We start from the raw sequence: 14,721 nt of genomic DNA on the forward strand, positions 1-14,721 counted from the left end.
AAAGGAATACTGAAGGTGGACCGCCTTGGAAAGTTTCCTGACATACCCCGTTTAATCCTGAGCTTAAGTTGGCTGTAGAAATTTTTGTTCTACGGTCATTCCGCACCTTAAGCCTAAACGGGTTTTGGTTACAGCACCGCCGAAACCCCAACATATACATGATCACAATGGAACCTTCAATCATGGAGTGCGATCGAATAGAAGTTGTTTTTGTTGAAGAGCACGGCAAAATTCAAATCTAGTAAGTTATTTCTGTTGAATTTGTTATTTTTCGTTGTATGTAGTAACAGATCTATCATTTCAAATGAAATCTGGAGGAAAGAGATGATAGAAAGGCAATATGGAATAATGATCTGTTAATTTTACTGTATTGTCCCGTTAATTTTACAGTATTCATCTTGTTATTTTACAGTATTCATCTTGTGGAAATTTAGAGGAAATAAATGATAGAGATGCGATATGGAGTATTGATCTGTTAATTTTACAGTATTGTCCCGTTAATTTTACAGTATTCATCTTGTCATTTTACAGTATTCATCTTGTGGAAATCTGAAAGAAAGAGATGATAGAGAGGCGATATGGAGTATTTATCTGTTAATGTTATAGTATTGTCCCGTTAATTTTATAGTATTCATCTTGTGAAAATCTGGAGGAAAGAGATGATAGAGAGGCGATATGGAGTATTGATCTGTTAATTTTACAGTTTTTTCCCTGTTAATTTTACAGTATTCATCTTGTAATTTTACAGTATTCATCTTGTGGAAATCTGGAGGAAAGAGATGATAGATAGGTGATATGGAGTATTGATCTGTTAGTTTTAGAGTATTCATCTTGTAATTTTACAGTATTCATCTTGTAATTTTACAATATATAAGATTCAATTGAAAATTCTACTGTATACAAGATTCAATTGAAATTTCTACTGTATACAATATTCAATTTTACAATTCTGCTGATTCAATTTTACAGTATACAAGATTCAATTGTAAATTTTACTGTGTAGAAGATTCAATTTTACAGTATACAAGATTCAATTTTATAGTACGTAAGATTCAATTGAAAATTTTACTGTATACAAGATTTAATTTTACAGTATACAAGATTCAATTTTACAGTATACAAGATTCAATTTTACAGTATACAAGATTCAACCCAGTGCGGAAGCTAATAATTAACTCTAACTGCTAATAGCCGCTAATAACTAACTCTAACTGCCAATAACTTCCTATAACTGTAATTTTTGAAAGTGCAATTTGAAAGTACATTTATTTTGTCCTGTTGTGCAAGTTGCAATCTTTTTCTAATTATTATGGGACCACTTCAAATAGTTGCTGGATGTTTTGTGATTAACTGATATATTTTATGTGATATATTGTATATTTATACAGCATGTAGAAGTAATTTTACAGTATTCGCGCAAGTCAAAGCTGTGGACAAATGGTAGACAAAAGGCTGTGGACAATTAGAGACTTCCTTTGTGTTATTGGTTCTTATATGCGCTAGCTGTTAAAAGCCTATGTATGCGCTAGCTGTTAAAAGCCTATCATGCATGCATTGATTGCATTCTATCACAATACTTTATATATATTAATCCTAAAATTTCCCCTTACCACTTTACCCCAGTAAGTAACGATCGACCATGCTTCATGCTTGCCAGACTTCAACATATATATATATAGAGAGAGAGAGAGAGCATGCACGTACTGTTTCCATAGAGTCAGAAAAGTATTGCACCTACCTCACCCTCACCCGCTAATTTGCATAAAAATTGTCACCGCTGCCTAACGCAACGCAGCTGGTTATGAGTTATGACAATATTCCATTCCACATTTCCACTAGATCTCCTATAGAAGAACGTGGATTCAATTAATTAATTATTCTTGCTTGAAGAGTGAAGAGTGAAGACAGATCGAGCCTCTGACTGAACCTATGTGCTTGCCTGTACCATCTTTGACATCCAGAACACGGTACTATAGCACATAGCTACCTGCCATTCTGTACCAAACATATCCACCCCCCCTAATTGATCTCAGGATCCATTAACATAGGCATAGCAATCAAAATACCAGCTGTAAAATCCACTTAATTTTGTCCCGACTTGAATGTGTCAGATCAGATCAGATGATCTCTAGTTTTTATAATTTTTTAAAATAGATGAAATATATTATAATTTACATATCTAGAAGGATGTATAGAAATAGATAATAAATATCTTATAATTTTTATCTTTATTCTTATATTATACACGTATATGTCCTGATCCGCCAATAGTTTTGATTGAAAGATGAAATTTCAAATTTAATATCAGCCCTCTAATTAAATAATCTATCTTATTTTGATTAAATGTATCTTTTTTACATGTAGAAGTCTAAATTTTATTAGAAACATACTGCCACATGATATATTGCAATTAAAATTAAATATAGAACCAAATTGAAGATAAAATCATTTTATTCATTTCCTTATTTCTCCTCTCCAACTATCTCTCATTCCTTATTTTCTTATTAAAAATTATGATAGATGATTAATTTATTTTTAAGAATATTAAATGCTGATATCTTTTAAAAATATTTTATCAACATTTGATATCTCCAAATTTAATACATTACTCAATTTAAGCTATACTTAATCTTTTTACAATTTTAGTCCTTCAATTTTGATAAGATAAAATATATTTTTTTATTAGTATGTGCAGGTTTGTTCTTAGTTTCAGTTGTTAATTATATGGAGAATATATATTGATGAGGAATTTTAGTAACATTAACTATAATTAGTGCCACAAAATAGAGCAACTAATTTATTAATACAAATTCACCTTTACTAAATATATTTTTTGTCATTTTGGTTTTTGCCTATAGGATGTATATATTTCTACAAGTTATTTGTCTTCTTTGTTTTTATTTTTATTTATCAAATAACTTTACTTGCATCAAAGTTTGAAATTCAAATTGAAAATCAAATTCTTAATCTTATTTATTTTATAATATGTTTCCATTGCAACGCACGGCTATAATACTAGTAACTTTTGATATGGGTCATTTAAATTTCAATCCTAAGTATTGTAGAAATATAACTATATATAAATATAGATAAGTTTAAGTTCTTCAATAAAAAAATTGGGCTTTCAATGATAAATTTTGATAAAAATGTTAATAATAAGATAATAGCAAATATTGTTTGAAGGGGTGTATGTACACATTATTATTTAAAGGTACAAAATAAAAGACCAGTGTTTTGGTCAACTACATTTTTAGAAAATAAAATAAGAAAATATTTACTTTGCAAAGTTTTTAATTTTGAAAAGATATTAACTATTAAATTAGATGATAACAATTTTTTTTATTGGTTCTTACATTGGCCGTAGGATTACAACATTTCCTCAATGCTAAAACACTGGTTCATTACATTACATCCACTCTTATCCCAGTGATACATCCTTCTCTGATCATTAATTATTCATTAGCTAGCCTATGCGCTTTTACAAGCCTATATATGATGCATGCATTCTATCACAATCCTTTGATTTCTCCTTACCAGTAACGACCATGCTTGCCAGACTTCAACATATATATAGCATGCACTGTTTCCATCTATAGAGTCAGAAAGGATTGCACCTACTTTTTTTTCTTTTTCTTTTTCTTTTTCTTTTTGATTTGATATTGCACCTACCTCAACGGCTCAACCTCACCCGCTAATTAAGCGGCACAATTAAAATTCTGAAAACAGCGTAAGTCAGGAGCCTATATCTATATGTAATATGTGTGCTTGCCTGTACCATCTTTGACATCCAGAAGAGTACGGTACTAGCTAGCTGCCATTCTCTACTAGTGGTTTGCAACTCGGGCGGGTACGGGTACCCCGGGTATACCCGTCTCGGGTACGGGTACGTCTCGGGTACGGGTATACTCGGGTACAAGGGTATTCGGGTACGGGTATGGCGGGTATAATTTTCAAAACCCATACCCTACCCGTCCTATACCCTTACCCGTGTACCCTTGACGGGTAAGGCGGGTACGGGTTTTTTTTTTTATTTTTTTTTTTTGCTGTTTTTTTTCTGGTTTTTTCTGGTTTTTTCTGATTTTTTTCTGATTTTTTCTGGTTTTTTCTGGTTTTTCCTGATTTTTTCTGGTTTTTTTCTGATTTTTTTGGGGAGAAAAAATCAAATTTTTGGAATTTTGAACTGTGATGAACAGTACTCGGGTATACGGGTATGGGTACTCGGGTAGTCGGGTACGGGTTTAGTCGGGTACGGGTTAACTCGGGTAGGGTAAACTCGGGTATTGGTCTAAAATAACGGGTCCGGTCCGGTTTTTGCCCGTACCCGCGTACCCGAGTACCCGACCCATACCCGGGCTCGGGCACGGGTACCCTAGCTGGCGGGTACGGGCGGGTATACCCGTTAAGGGTATTATTCAACCTCTATTCTCTACCAAACAAAACAAACATACCCTTAATTATATATCCCAGCCACGGATTCAAATGCACCCTCCTATTCTTCATCTGAACCGTTCAAAATCGATCGTACGGCTTCAATTATATCTGATTTGTTTTAATAGATTATATTGATATAAAAGAAAAAATAATTGAAGCCGTCCGATTAATTTTGAACGGCTTAGATGGAGGAATAGGAGAGTGCTCTTCTTAAGAAAAGGAGCAGATTTGAATCCCCCAGCCACTGCTAGCAATCAAAATGCCAACTGTAAAATCCAGTTTACTTTGTCACGATTTGAATGTGTCACATAATTAATCTCTAGTTTTTATAATTTTTTAAAGTAAACGATGTCCAGAAGGATCGTATATATAGAAATAGATAAATATATATATCTTATAATTTAATTTTATAACTTTTGATATGGATCATTTATCTTTCAATCTTAAGCAAACATTTAAATAGTATTTTAAAGTAAACGGTGCTATGTCCATATTGCATCGCTATAGTGCACAATAGCGCTGATAGCACCATAACTTTTATAGTCTGAAAACACTTTAGCAACACTATAGCGCACTATTTAAAACTCTTATCCTAAGTATAGTACAAATATAACTATATAGATAATTAAGTTTAAGTTCTTCAATAAAAAAAAGTTGGGCTTTTACTGACAAATTTCATAAAAATGTTAATAATAAGATAATAGCAAATATTGTTTCAAGGTGTGTATGTAGACATTATTATTTCTATACGAATAATTATATTGTAGTATATACAATATTTAATTGACTTTGTTATAATATCTAAAACAATAGGTTCTTCATAAAAATTATATTAGATGAGAAAAAAAAAAGGATTAAATCTACTACTTTTTTTTGAGAAAAAGAGTACCCTTCTATTCTTCAATCCGAACCATTCAAAATTGATCAAATGACTTCAATTACATTTTTCCTTTTATATCAATAAAATATATTAAAACAAACCAGATATAATTGAAGTTGTTTGATTGCTTTTGAACGGTTCAGATTGAAGAATAAAAAAGTGCTCATTTTCTCAAAAAAAAAGAAGCAGATTTGATTATAAAAAAAAAAAATATGCATTTTTTTCTTAACATGTGACTTGACTAAAAGTCACGCACCTATTGTCTAGTCTATTAGACTGGAGCACATGTGACTAGTCTTTTGCTCTTTCAATAAAAAAAACACATTTAAACTGAACCGTCAGTTTTGGAGTCCGTATCGTCAGCACTCAGCATTAACTTAAAAGAGCATTTTTTTAGTTAATACATATAGTTCGATTGTAAATGAATTATATTCGGTCTCCGCTTAAAATATAGAGGGTCTTTAATATTAGTGCGGATCTAATTCGCACAAATTTTAAAATTGATCGTACGATCCATATGCATTAACTTAAAAAGATTTTTTTTTGAGTTAATGCAAAGGATATAAATTCTGAGTTTTGCGGTCCACAGAGTCCGGACTTTTAGACAAAACTGGCTAGTTTAATAAAAGTATTTGGTTTTATTACTCATCCGATCTTAACAATGAACCAAACTAGAACCAAGTCCGGTTCCAGTTTATTTCAACCGGACCGCTTGGTCAAGTCTGGATTTAACAATAATATATAGTTCTAGTACATCTAAATTTTAAAATATCACATCTATTTTTCAAATTCAGAAAAACTTGAATTCTATGACACATCCAAATCGGAGCAAAAATAACCGAATTATTATACCAGTGACATTGTCAGTGGTACTAATCAAATCCAACTTTTGGAATATGTTTTGATATGTTTGAATTTTGCACTTTTTGTGTTATGGATAAAAAATTCGGGGCCTTTTCTATCACAAAATAAAAAAGAAAAAAAATAAAAAAAGGAGACTAACTTTGGGAAACAAGGACAAGATCAGGTGAGAAAGAAACAAAGAAAGAGAAATTCGAATTTGGCATTTGATAAGGATGTTTTTCAATTTTCATCCTTGACCTTAATTGCCGACGGTTACCGTGCTAGCCGGTGCCATGCATATATATTCTTCCAATTTTATATTGTCATTTCTATGACATGTTCCCAACAAAGACAACAACACAATGCGAGATAAGTATGAGCTCTCTCCTCTCTCCTCTCTCCTTTCTGCTATGCGAGTTGATCCATGATGTATAAAATATTTAGAGTAAAGATGTTGTAATCTGTCTCCTATCTGTCCTCCTAACAACATTCATTTTTTGTTCTCTCACGTGGTTAAAACCCACCCTCTTCAATCTTCTCTTAGAAAGAAAAAAAAAATTCAACACAACTCAAAACTCACCATGTTCTTCTCTACTGCTCGCCACCATCTATCCACATCGACAGTTGTGATGGCGGTCGAGATCCGGCGAGGCGAGCGTGGGGCACCGTCGAGATCCGGCGAGGAGAGCGCGGTGCACCGTCGAGATCCGGCGAGGAGAGCGCGGTGCACCGTCGAGATCTGGCGAGGAGAGCGCGGTGCACCGTCGAGATCCGGCGAGGAGAGCGCGGTGCACCGTCCAGATTCGGCGGGGAGAGCGTCGTGCACCATTGGAGGGGGTCCATGCTAGCCCAGCGAAGGTTGTCACAGTGCAACATATGAATACTTCATTAGTTAGATATGAATACTTCAGTTGTTAGATATGCATACTTCATGTTACATATGAATACTTCTTGGAAGAGGTGAGATGAGAGAGATAAATCTGACTTTGAATTTTGAATTGTATAAATTATTTCGAACATCTATGAATACTTTGTAATCGTCAGTATGAATAATTCTTTAGTTAGATATGAATACTTCATTGTTTTAGATATGCATACTAGTCTGTTGAGAATATTTTTTGGTCCCAATCTGGGCAGGTGTGAATATTATTAGTGTCAGATGTGAATATTGTTAGTGTCATGTGTGAATACTTCATTAGTTAGATATGAGTAGTTATATATATTAATATTTCATTTGTTAGATATTGAGTAATTCATTAGTTAGATATGAATACTTCATTTGTTAGATATGCATAATTCATGTTAGATATGAATGCTTCTTGGAAAAGGTGGGTGAGAGGGATAAATTTGACAATGAATTTTGAATTGTATAAATTATTTCGAACATGTATGAATACTTCGTAATCGTCAGTATGAATACTTCTTGGAAGAGGTGGGGTGAGAGAGATGAATCTGACTTTAAATTTTGAATTGTATAAATTATTTCAAACATGTATGAATACTTCGTAATCGTCAGTATGAATACTTCATTTGTTTAGATATGAATACTTCTTTATTTAGATATGAATAATATATAGATTCGCTGTAGTGGTCCCCAATCTTGGCAAATGTCGCTTTCAGACGATTGCGGTCCCCAATCCAGGCCGTCACAAGACGTCAGCGGTCCCCTTGGTCCCCTCTAGCTTGTGTTTACATATGACAAATGGTTCTGATAATAAGTATGAATACTATAAATTCGTAGGTATGAATACTATACGTTTTGACTATTAATAAAATAGCATTAATCTTGCTCTTTGGTGGTAGTTAGCACGTTTTAACTATTTTTTTTTGCCTTTTAGTGCGGGGGACAAATAGGGGACTGTTAGTCGATCCCAAATATTTATAGCCTTAAAAATCTGTTGGTTCCATTATAGTCGACAAAAATTGGATTCCGGAGTCAATTTCCAATGACTAGCTTGCGTGTGCGTATGCATGTGTGTAGAATAAGGCTAACATATATACATTATAATGCATGAGTATTTTTGTACATTGAACTATAAATCATTAGATTCATATTAATATGAAGAATAAAATGAACGATTAGTGTACGTATTAGTTCCATTCAGACATGAAGAACGAACTTTTATTTTTTTTAAAAGTTTATCTAGTTTGTTATTAATTAGTATATTCCAAAGTCGTACATATATAATTAGTCCAGTCAAGATTCTCATGCATGCATAAGTGCATATGCAGCTTGGAAATATATTCTCATTAATTAGTTATTAGTATATTCTCCCTTTCAATTTCGTATGAATTTGAAAAACCGAACCTAATCTAACCGTGCAGAGTTTCTAGCACTGTTTTTTTATAAAGTGGAAAAGAATTTTCACTTTAGTACTTCTCTCCCTTTCCAAGTACGTAGGAGATTTTACATTTGGAATTTGGAATTTGGAAAAGAAGAATTTGATTTGCGTTTACCGTACGCATTTGTTTTCTATCATTCCTTTAATGTTTAGTAGCACAGTAGCACCTTCTGTGTGGAATCTTTTCATCTCGATCAATTTTTTTTTCTTTTCTTTTTATTTCCCTTATATATAGATATGGCTGCACAAAAAATTCATAGTTTGTGATTCGATTCGAATTTGATTCGAAAAAATTCGTAAAAAATTTGATTCAAAATTCAAAGTAACGTGAATCGTTGATTTTCGCTGATGACTTAAAACTTAAAACATAAGACTGTCCAGCCATAAGTCATAACTCGTAAGTCATAACTCTCGCTCTCAATTCTAAAATCCTAGACGACTTTCACCTCTCGCTTTCAGCGAATACGATCACTCTTCCTTGTTATAAAAAAATTCGTAAAAAATTCGATTCGAAATTAATTCAAAACAAACTCAAACTGGAGTAAGTTCGATTCGGTTCGATTCGTCTGCAGCCCTTAATATAGATTTTAATAATGAATATATAATTATATATAAATATATAATTATATACATAGGTTGGCTAAGATCAAGTTGCATGCTTGCTTGAAAATATCTCTTCTCAAGCACAAACATGACTGACATGGCACAATAACCGGTAAAATTATTTGAAGATCTTCAAATATTCTATTAAGTAAAATTAAAAAAAATAATCTAGAAATTAATAGAATATATATTCTCACAGTCATTGTCAACGGATATATTTTTCAATCAGAAATTCCTAAAGGAAAAGGTTCCATTCTCTCTACCTGGACCTTTTTTTCTTTTCTTTAATTTTACCAGGCATATATATATGCATTCAATATATTTTAGCTTGTGATTATAATTAGAAAATTCCTAATTTGAGTTGTGCGATATTAGCGTAGTAGGTATATTCAGTCAAAATTATAAGAACTTGTTGTTATTTGTTTCTTTTTGTAAGGGGCGGATTTAGGATCTAGAATTTTTGTTAGTGAGGGGCAAGAAAATTAGAAATCAGATTTGAATAGTTAATCGATTTCAAATCCATTATCTAATAGTGTATTAAATAAAACACAATGCTATGATTTCTAATTTTCAATACGTACTCTGACTTCTAATTCTAATCATCAATTAGAATTCAAGAAATTTATCATAATTTTAACTCTAAATTTAACATTAATTACAAATCAAAAGTCGAGGAGGATAAATAAAATTACAGAGAAGAGCAAAGTTAAACCAAACCTATAAATTTATATAAAATTTCAAAATCCAAGAGAACAAAGTCGAACAAAACCTACTTCTTGCTGCCACATTTTGTAACGTCTCAAACACAATTATATATATAATTAAGTAGAGAAATTTTGTAAAGCAGCGTGGGCGTGGTGTCAAAATCAAAGGCAAATGTGCACATCTTATCAATTCCTCAAAATGTAAAAGATGCTTTAGTCATTCACATGTGACATGTCTCTCTTTTTTCATCTCGTAATCTTTAGAGATTTTTCTAGGACGATAAAAAAAAAAAAAAAAAAAAAAAAAAAGTAAAGAAGCGCCTATCAAAATACATCATCGCTATTCTCTATGCATTGTACCATCACCACTCACATTTTCATGGCATTTTAATAGAATGTTCTCTCTCTCTCTACCTGGACCAGTTAATCTTATCCAAAGAGAGAGGATTGCTTTCCTCTTTTCTAACACCCTGTTTGGATGGAGAGTAGAAGAAAAAAAGGAGAGGTGATCTAAAAATAGAAGGGAATGGAAGGGAATAGAGTGGAATGTAATAGAAATGAAAATTAATATATTTAATATTTTTGTATTTGAATGATTAATGAGATAAAATAAATTTAATTTTCATTTCTGTCTTATTTTTGTTTGGTTGATTAAAATTTAGAAGATTTATGAGAAATTCGATGACTTTTACAGGATTGTAACAAAAAACTTATATGAAAATTATATAGGTAATATAGATTTGGATATTTGCGTTATTTTAAAAAAAAAATTTGCAAAAAAATTGCTATCCATCCATTACACTCCAAATTGGAAGAAAATCCAATTCTATTAATTACCTCTTGTACCCTTTAGCTCCGACATAATTTTATCAACCAAACACGATTCAACGAAAAGTTTTCTTTTCTTTTCTTTTCATTCCGTCACTTTCTCTGCTTTTCATCCAATCTAGGTGTAAAGGTAATTTCTTGTTTTTTTTTTTTTGTTTATTTATTTGATTTGATATAGTTGGGCCTAATGCTAAAGGGCCTTAGAAACCACAAACGAGGGAAGCGTATTCAATATTGTATTATATATCTAAACTATAACTATGGTATAATTATAATATGGCTGGGAGCATTGAGGCTACAATGAATTGAATATTATGTCTAAACTCTAAACAATGCTCCCAGCCCAGCCCAGCCCAACCCAGCCCAGCCATAGATATACAATTGAGCCTAGAATGAATGAAATGAATTGAATACAGCGATCAAAAATGCTGAAATTTTGCAACAAATGATGTAACTAGACTAAATATGTATATGAATGTGCTAAATAAGTTGATTTAATGATTTTTTTTGTTACTGTACATTAGATGCTAAATGTATAGATTTGTGGTTGAAATAAAATCATATAAATACTCCTATTATGTAAAAATATAGTAGACAATTTAAAACTTAAAATTTGAGGTTTTAAATAATTACTTTTACGATCATACCATATATATTTTTAAACTTCCGACTGACTTTTAACTGTTGAAAACTCAAACCGTTAAATCTCTTTTCCAAATATTTTGTCTGCCGCCATCTCTTCTCCAAATCTCTTGGTACTCAGATGACTCAGATCCAACTCGATTAAACTCTCAAACCTCCTCTCGTTCTTCTTCCCACCACGTACTCCTCTCTCCCCTCCAATGCCTCGATCCTCTTCTTGCAATCTCATCACCTCGCATCCTCAGCCGGTGTCTCCTCCCACCGAACTCTCAGGTACTCCACCTCCTCTGACGTTCCTCCGATGAATCCCAAGGCTCCTCCAACCACTGCCTCCGCTCCAGATAGGTTTGGTTTTGCTGAAGAAAACTTCACATCAAAGTGCCCCCTCTTCCAATCGGTTTGGCTTCTTAGGAGGACGCTTCACATCCAACATGCATTTTGTCCGGGACAGGCTCGTTGAGAACGACGAGCTCCGTTCCCGCAAGAAGAAACATGATTTCGATCAGGCTCGTAGGAGGAACCTTCAATTTCTCTATTCTCTCATCAGTTTTCAGATTAGGCGATCGCAATACCTCAAATCACGATTCAGCTAGCGGCCTCCACCTAAGTGCTCCGTCTACAGTGTTTTTCTGTCAGCTTTGACCTTCCGGCATGGGCGAGAAGTGTATAGATGAGTTGAAGTTCAAGATGAGCACGGAGCACAGTCACCGATCTGATGAGGTGCCATCTAGACAACGTGTGTACGGCTGGGACGAGCTTGAGAAGCACTCTTGACTGTTGATCTGGCAGCTTGTACACACTTGTGCGCATCCACAAGACTACAAGAGCACTTGCTCTGTGATCTACCTAATGAATAAAGTTACTAAACGAACTAAATGTAGCTCTCTTGTTGACTTTCAATCATATGTGCCTATATTTGAGAAACTATTTACTGTTAGGTGAATCAATTAGAGCTGTATTTTGAAATTGATGTTAATTTCATTATAAATTAGGTTATGTATGAGTGAGTACACGTTTTTTTTTTCAATTATCAATTAGAACTGGTACAGACTTGCTATGTTGTGTCTGTTTTTGGCTCTGATTTCACTGGTACAGACTTGTTGGTTTTGTTCCTTTATTGATCACATGGTTTTATTCACTGTCAACCATTGAATCAAGTGTTGTGGAGGGAAATGACACTGAGAAATTGTGTTCTCTAAATTGAGTTATGTGATAAAGGTTCACATTATTCAAAATAATTGAAAGTAGCATCTAGATGCAATTTAAAAAAAAAAAAAATTGAAACTTTTTGTTTTTACAGTATTCAACGAAATTGTTACAGAGTAATGTGATCAGGTTTACATAATTCAAAACAACTGAAAGTAGCATTTAGATACAAATTTTAAAAAAATAAAATTTTGAAAAAAAATTGAAATTTGAATTTTTTTTACAAGTTTACATGATTCAACGAAACTATCTATAGAGTTATGTGATAAGATTTACAAAATTCAAAATAATTGAAACTCGCATTTAGAAGAAGATTTGAAAAAATAAAATTGGAAAAAAACTTTGAAAAAAAAATTAAAAAAAAATTCGAATTTATTTTTACATATATATGTTTACAAAATTTGAAAATTTTAAAAAATAAAAGTTTGAAAAAAAAATTAAATTTGAAATTTGTTTACTGATTTACTGTATTCAACGAAATTGTCTACAGAGTTATGTGATTAGATTTACAAAATTCAAAACAATTGAGAGTAGCATCTAGATGCAAATTTAAAAAAAAAATTTGAAAATAAAAAAAATTTGAATTTTTTTACCGTTTATAGGATTCAATGAAATTATCTACAGAGTTATGTGATAAGGTTTATCAAATTTAAAATAATTGAAAGTAGCATATAGAAGGATATTTGAAAAAAAAAAGTTGAAAAAAAATTTTAAAATAAAATTTGAAAAAAAAAATTTTAGAATTTTTTTTTGAAATTTTCATTTTATTTTATTTTTACATATTTCTATTAACATAATTTTAAAGTGGTCATGGTCAAAAGTCTCAGTCAAAGCGGTTAAAGTTGGTAAAGTGGAGGTTAAAGTGGAGATTAAAGTGAAAGTTATTGGAGACCACACAAAAATGAGGTATGTATGTTGACAAGATTCATTGAGTTAGTTTACAGGATTTAGTATTGAAGTTTACTGATTTTGCTCTATTAGTTTATAGGATTTATGAAAATATCCGGAGATTTTTGAGGGACTGGAGTTGGAGGATTATTGGCTGCTTCCTATATTTTATATGTTTGATTTGTCATATGGAGTTGTTTTTGCTTCATTTATAATTTGCTAAGAACATTTGATCAGTACTCTTCTTGAAATATTTGCAATATATATGGAGTTGTTTGTAGATGTGTAAAAAAGAAAGAGAAAATCGATCAGGAAGCATGCAGGCGCGCTAAGTTCATATTTTAAAGATTTAATATATAGATCAATTGAACAAAAGACCCCTCTGATTTTCTTATTTACATTACCTTCGAATATATACATAAAATTGCAGAAACTACTAAAAAGGCTTATCTATGATAAAACCCATGCATGAATTTTCTTTCATGATTTCTGATCGCGCTGCATCTTCGATTGTAGGTAAAAGTTCCCGATGAACTGCTCGGTTTTCGCAAACAACTCTTGCTTTGTCATCTCCTCTGCCTCCATCCATTCTTCTTCCTTCTTGCTCTCTTTTTTACAATATTCCTGTTCACTTTCTGATCCTCCTATGAAGAATATGCTCGGCCTTGATGCGCACTTCTTCAGCTTTTTATTAACCCGTACGATTCCGCCGAATGTAATCTCCACTACTTTCCCCTTCTCGATAGGTTTTACGAGTGCTTGGCTAGCAATAGCTGCTATGCTCTGTGTTTTTTTCATAACATGACGTGTACCGTGATGGATATTGCTAGGATGAAGATATGGAGGGATGATGTGAGTTGTGAAATTAGGTTGTTTCTCATCATTAGTGGATGTGATTGCCTTGAGCAAGCCCGACTCGATACCGAGTGCTACGACAAGGATATTGAAGAGGAAATAGAGGTAAGGATGTCTTAGAGATGTGGGGATGAGAAGTGTTAGGAGAGCAAAGATGAGAAGAAGTACTAGCTTTGATATTTGAGAGAAAGGTGGAAGCTTGATCATAACTATTTGTTTGTTCGTAGGAGCTTTAGGGTTAATTAAGGAAAATATATATATACGCGATGTATATATAGACTCATAAAGGTGGTTTAGACTTTAGTGGATATGTGATGTGGACGTCTTGGGTTTAGCTAAGTAAGGTTCTATATGAGCGATTAGATATTAATTTGATCGTGTGATAACTATGTATACTTGGATTCATAGTAAATTTGTGGACCATTACAGAAAATAATATATACTTCACTTCTGTATCTGCTAGCAAAGATATATATTTATCAAAATGTTACAATTTATA

At 32.4% G+C, this 14,721-nt stretch overlaps 1 protein-coding gene across 1 annotated transcript; it reads right to left on the reverse strand.

Moving 5' to 3' along the window:
- Positions 1 to 13,730: 13,730 nt before the first annotated feature.
- On the reverse strand, positions 13,731 to 14,461 carry LOC144548626 (uncharacterized). The gene has a single exon (XM_078297334.1). It carries the CDS (start codon positions 14,427 to 14,429, stop codon positions 13,848 to 13,850), a length of 582 nt encoding a protein of 193 aa, XP_078153460.1. The 5' UTR covers positions 14,430 to 14,461; the 3' UTR covers positions 13,731 to 13,847.
- Positions 14,462 to 14,721: the final 260 nt, after the last annotated feature.

Source organism: Carex rostrata, chromosome 33, assembly GCF_964058835.1.
Source record: "Carex rostrata chromosome 33, lpCarRost1.2, whole genome shotgun sequence".
NCBI classification, from domain to species: domain Eukaryota; kingdom Viridiplantae; phylum Streptophyta; class Magnoliopsida; order Poales; family Cyperaceae; genus Carex; species Carex rostrata.

Excerpts from the sequence above, each read along its gene's own strand:
- LOC144548626 (XM_078297334.1), bottom strand. The coding sequence starts at position 14,429 with ATGATCAAGCTTCCACCTTTCTCTCAAATATCAAAGCTAGTACTTCTT.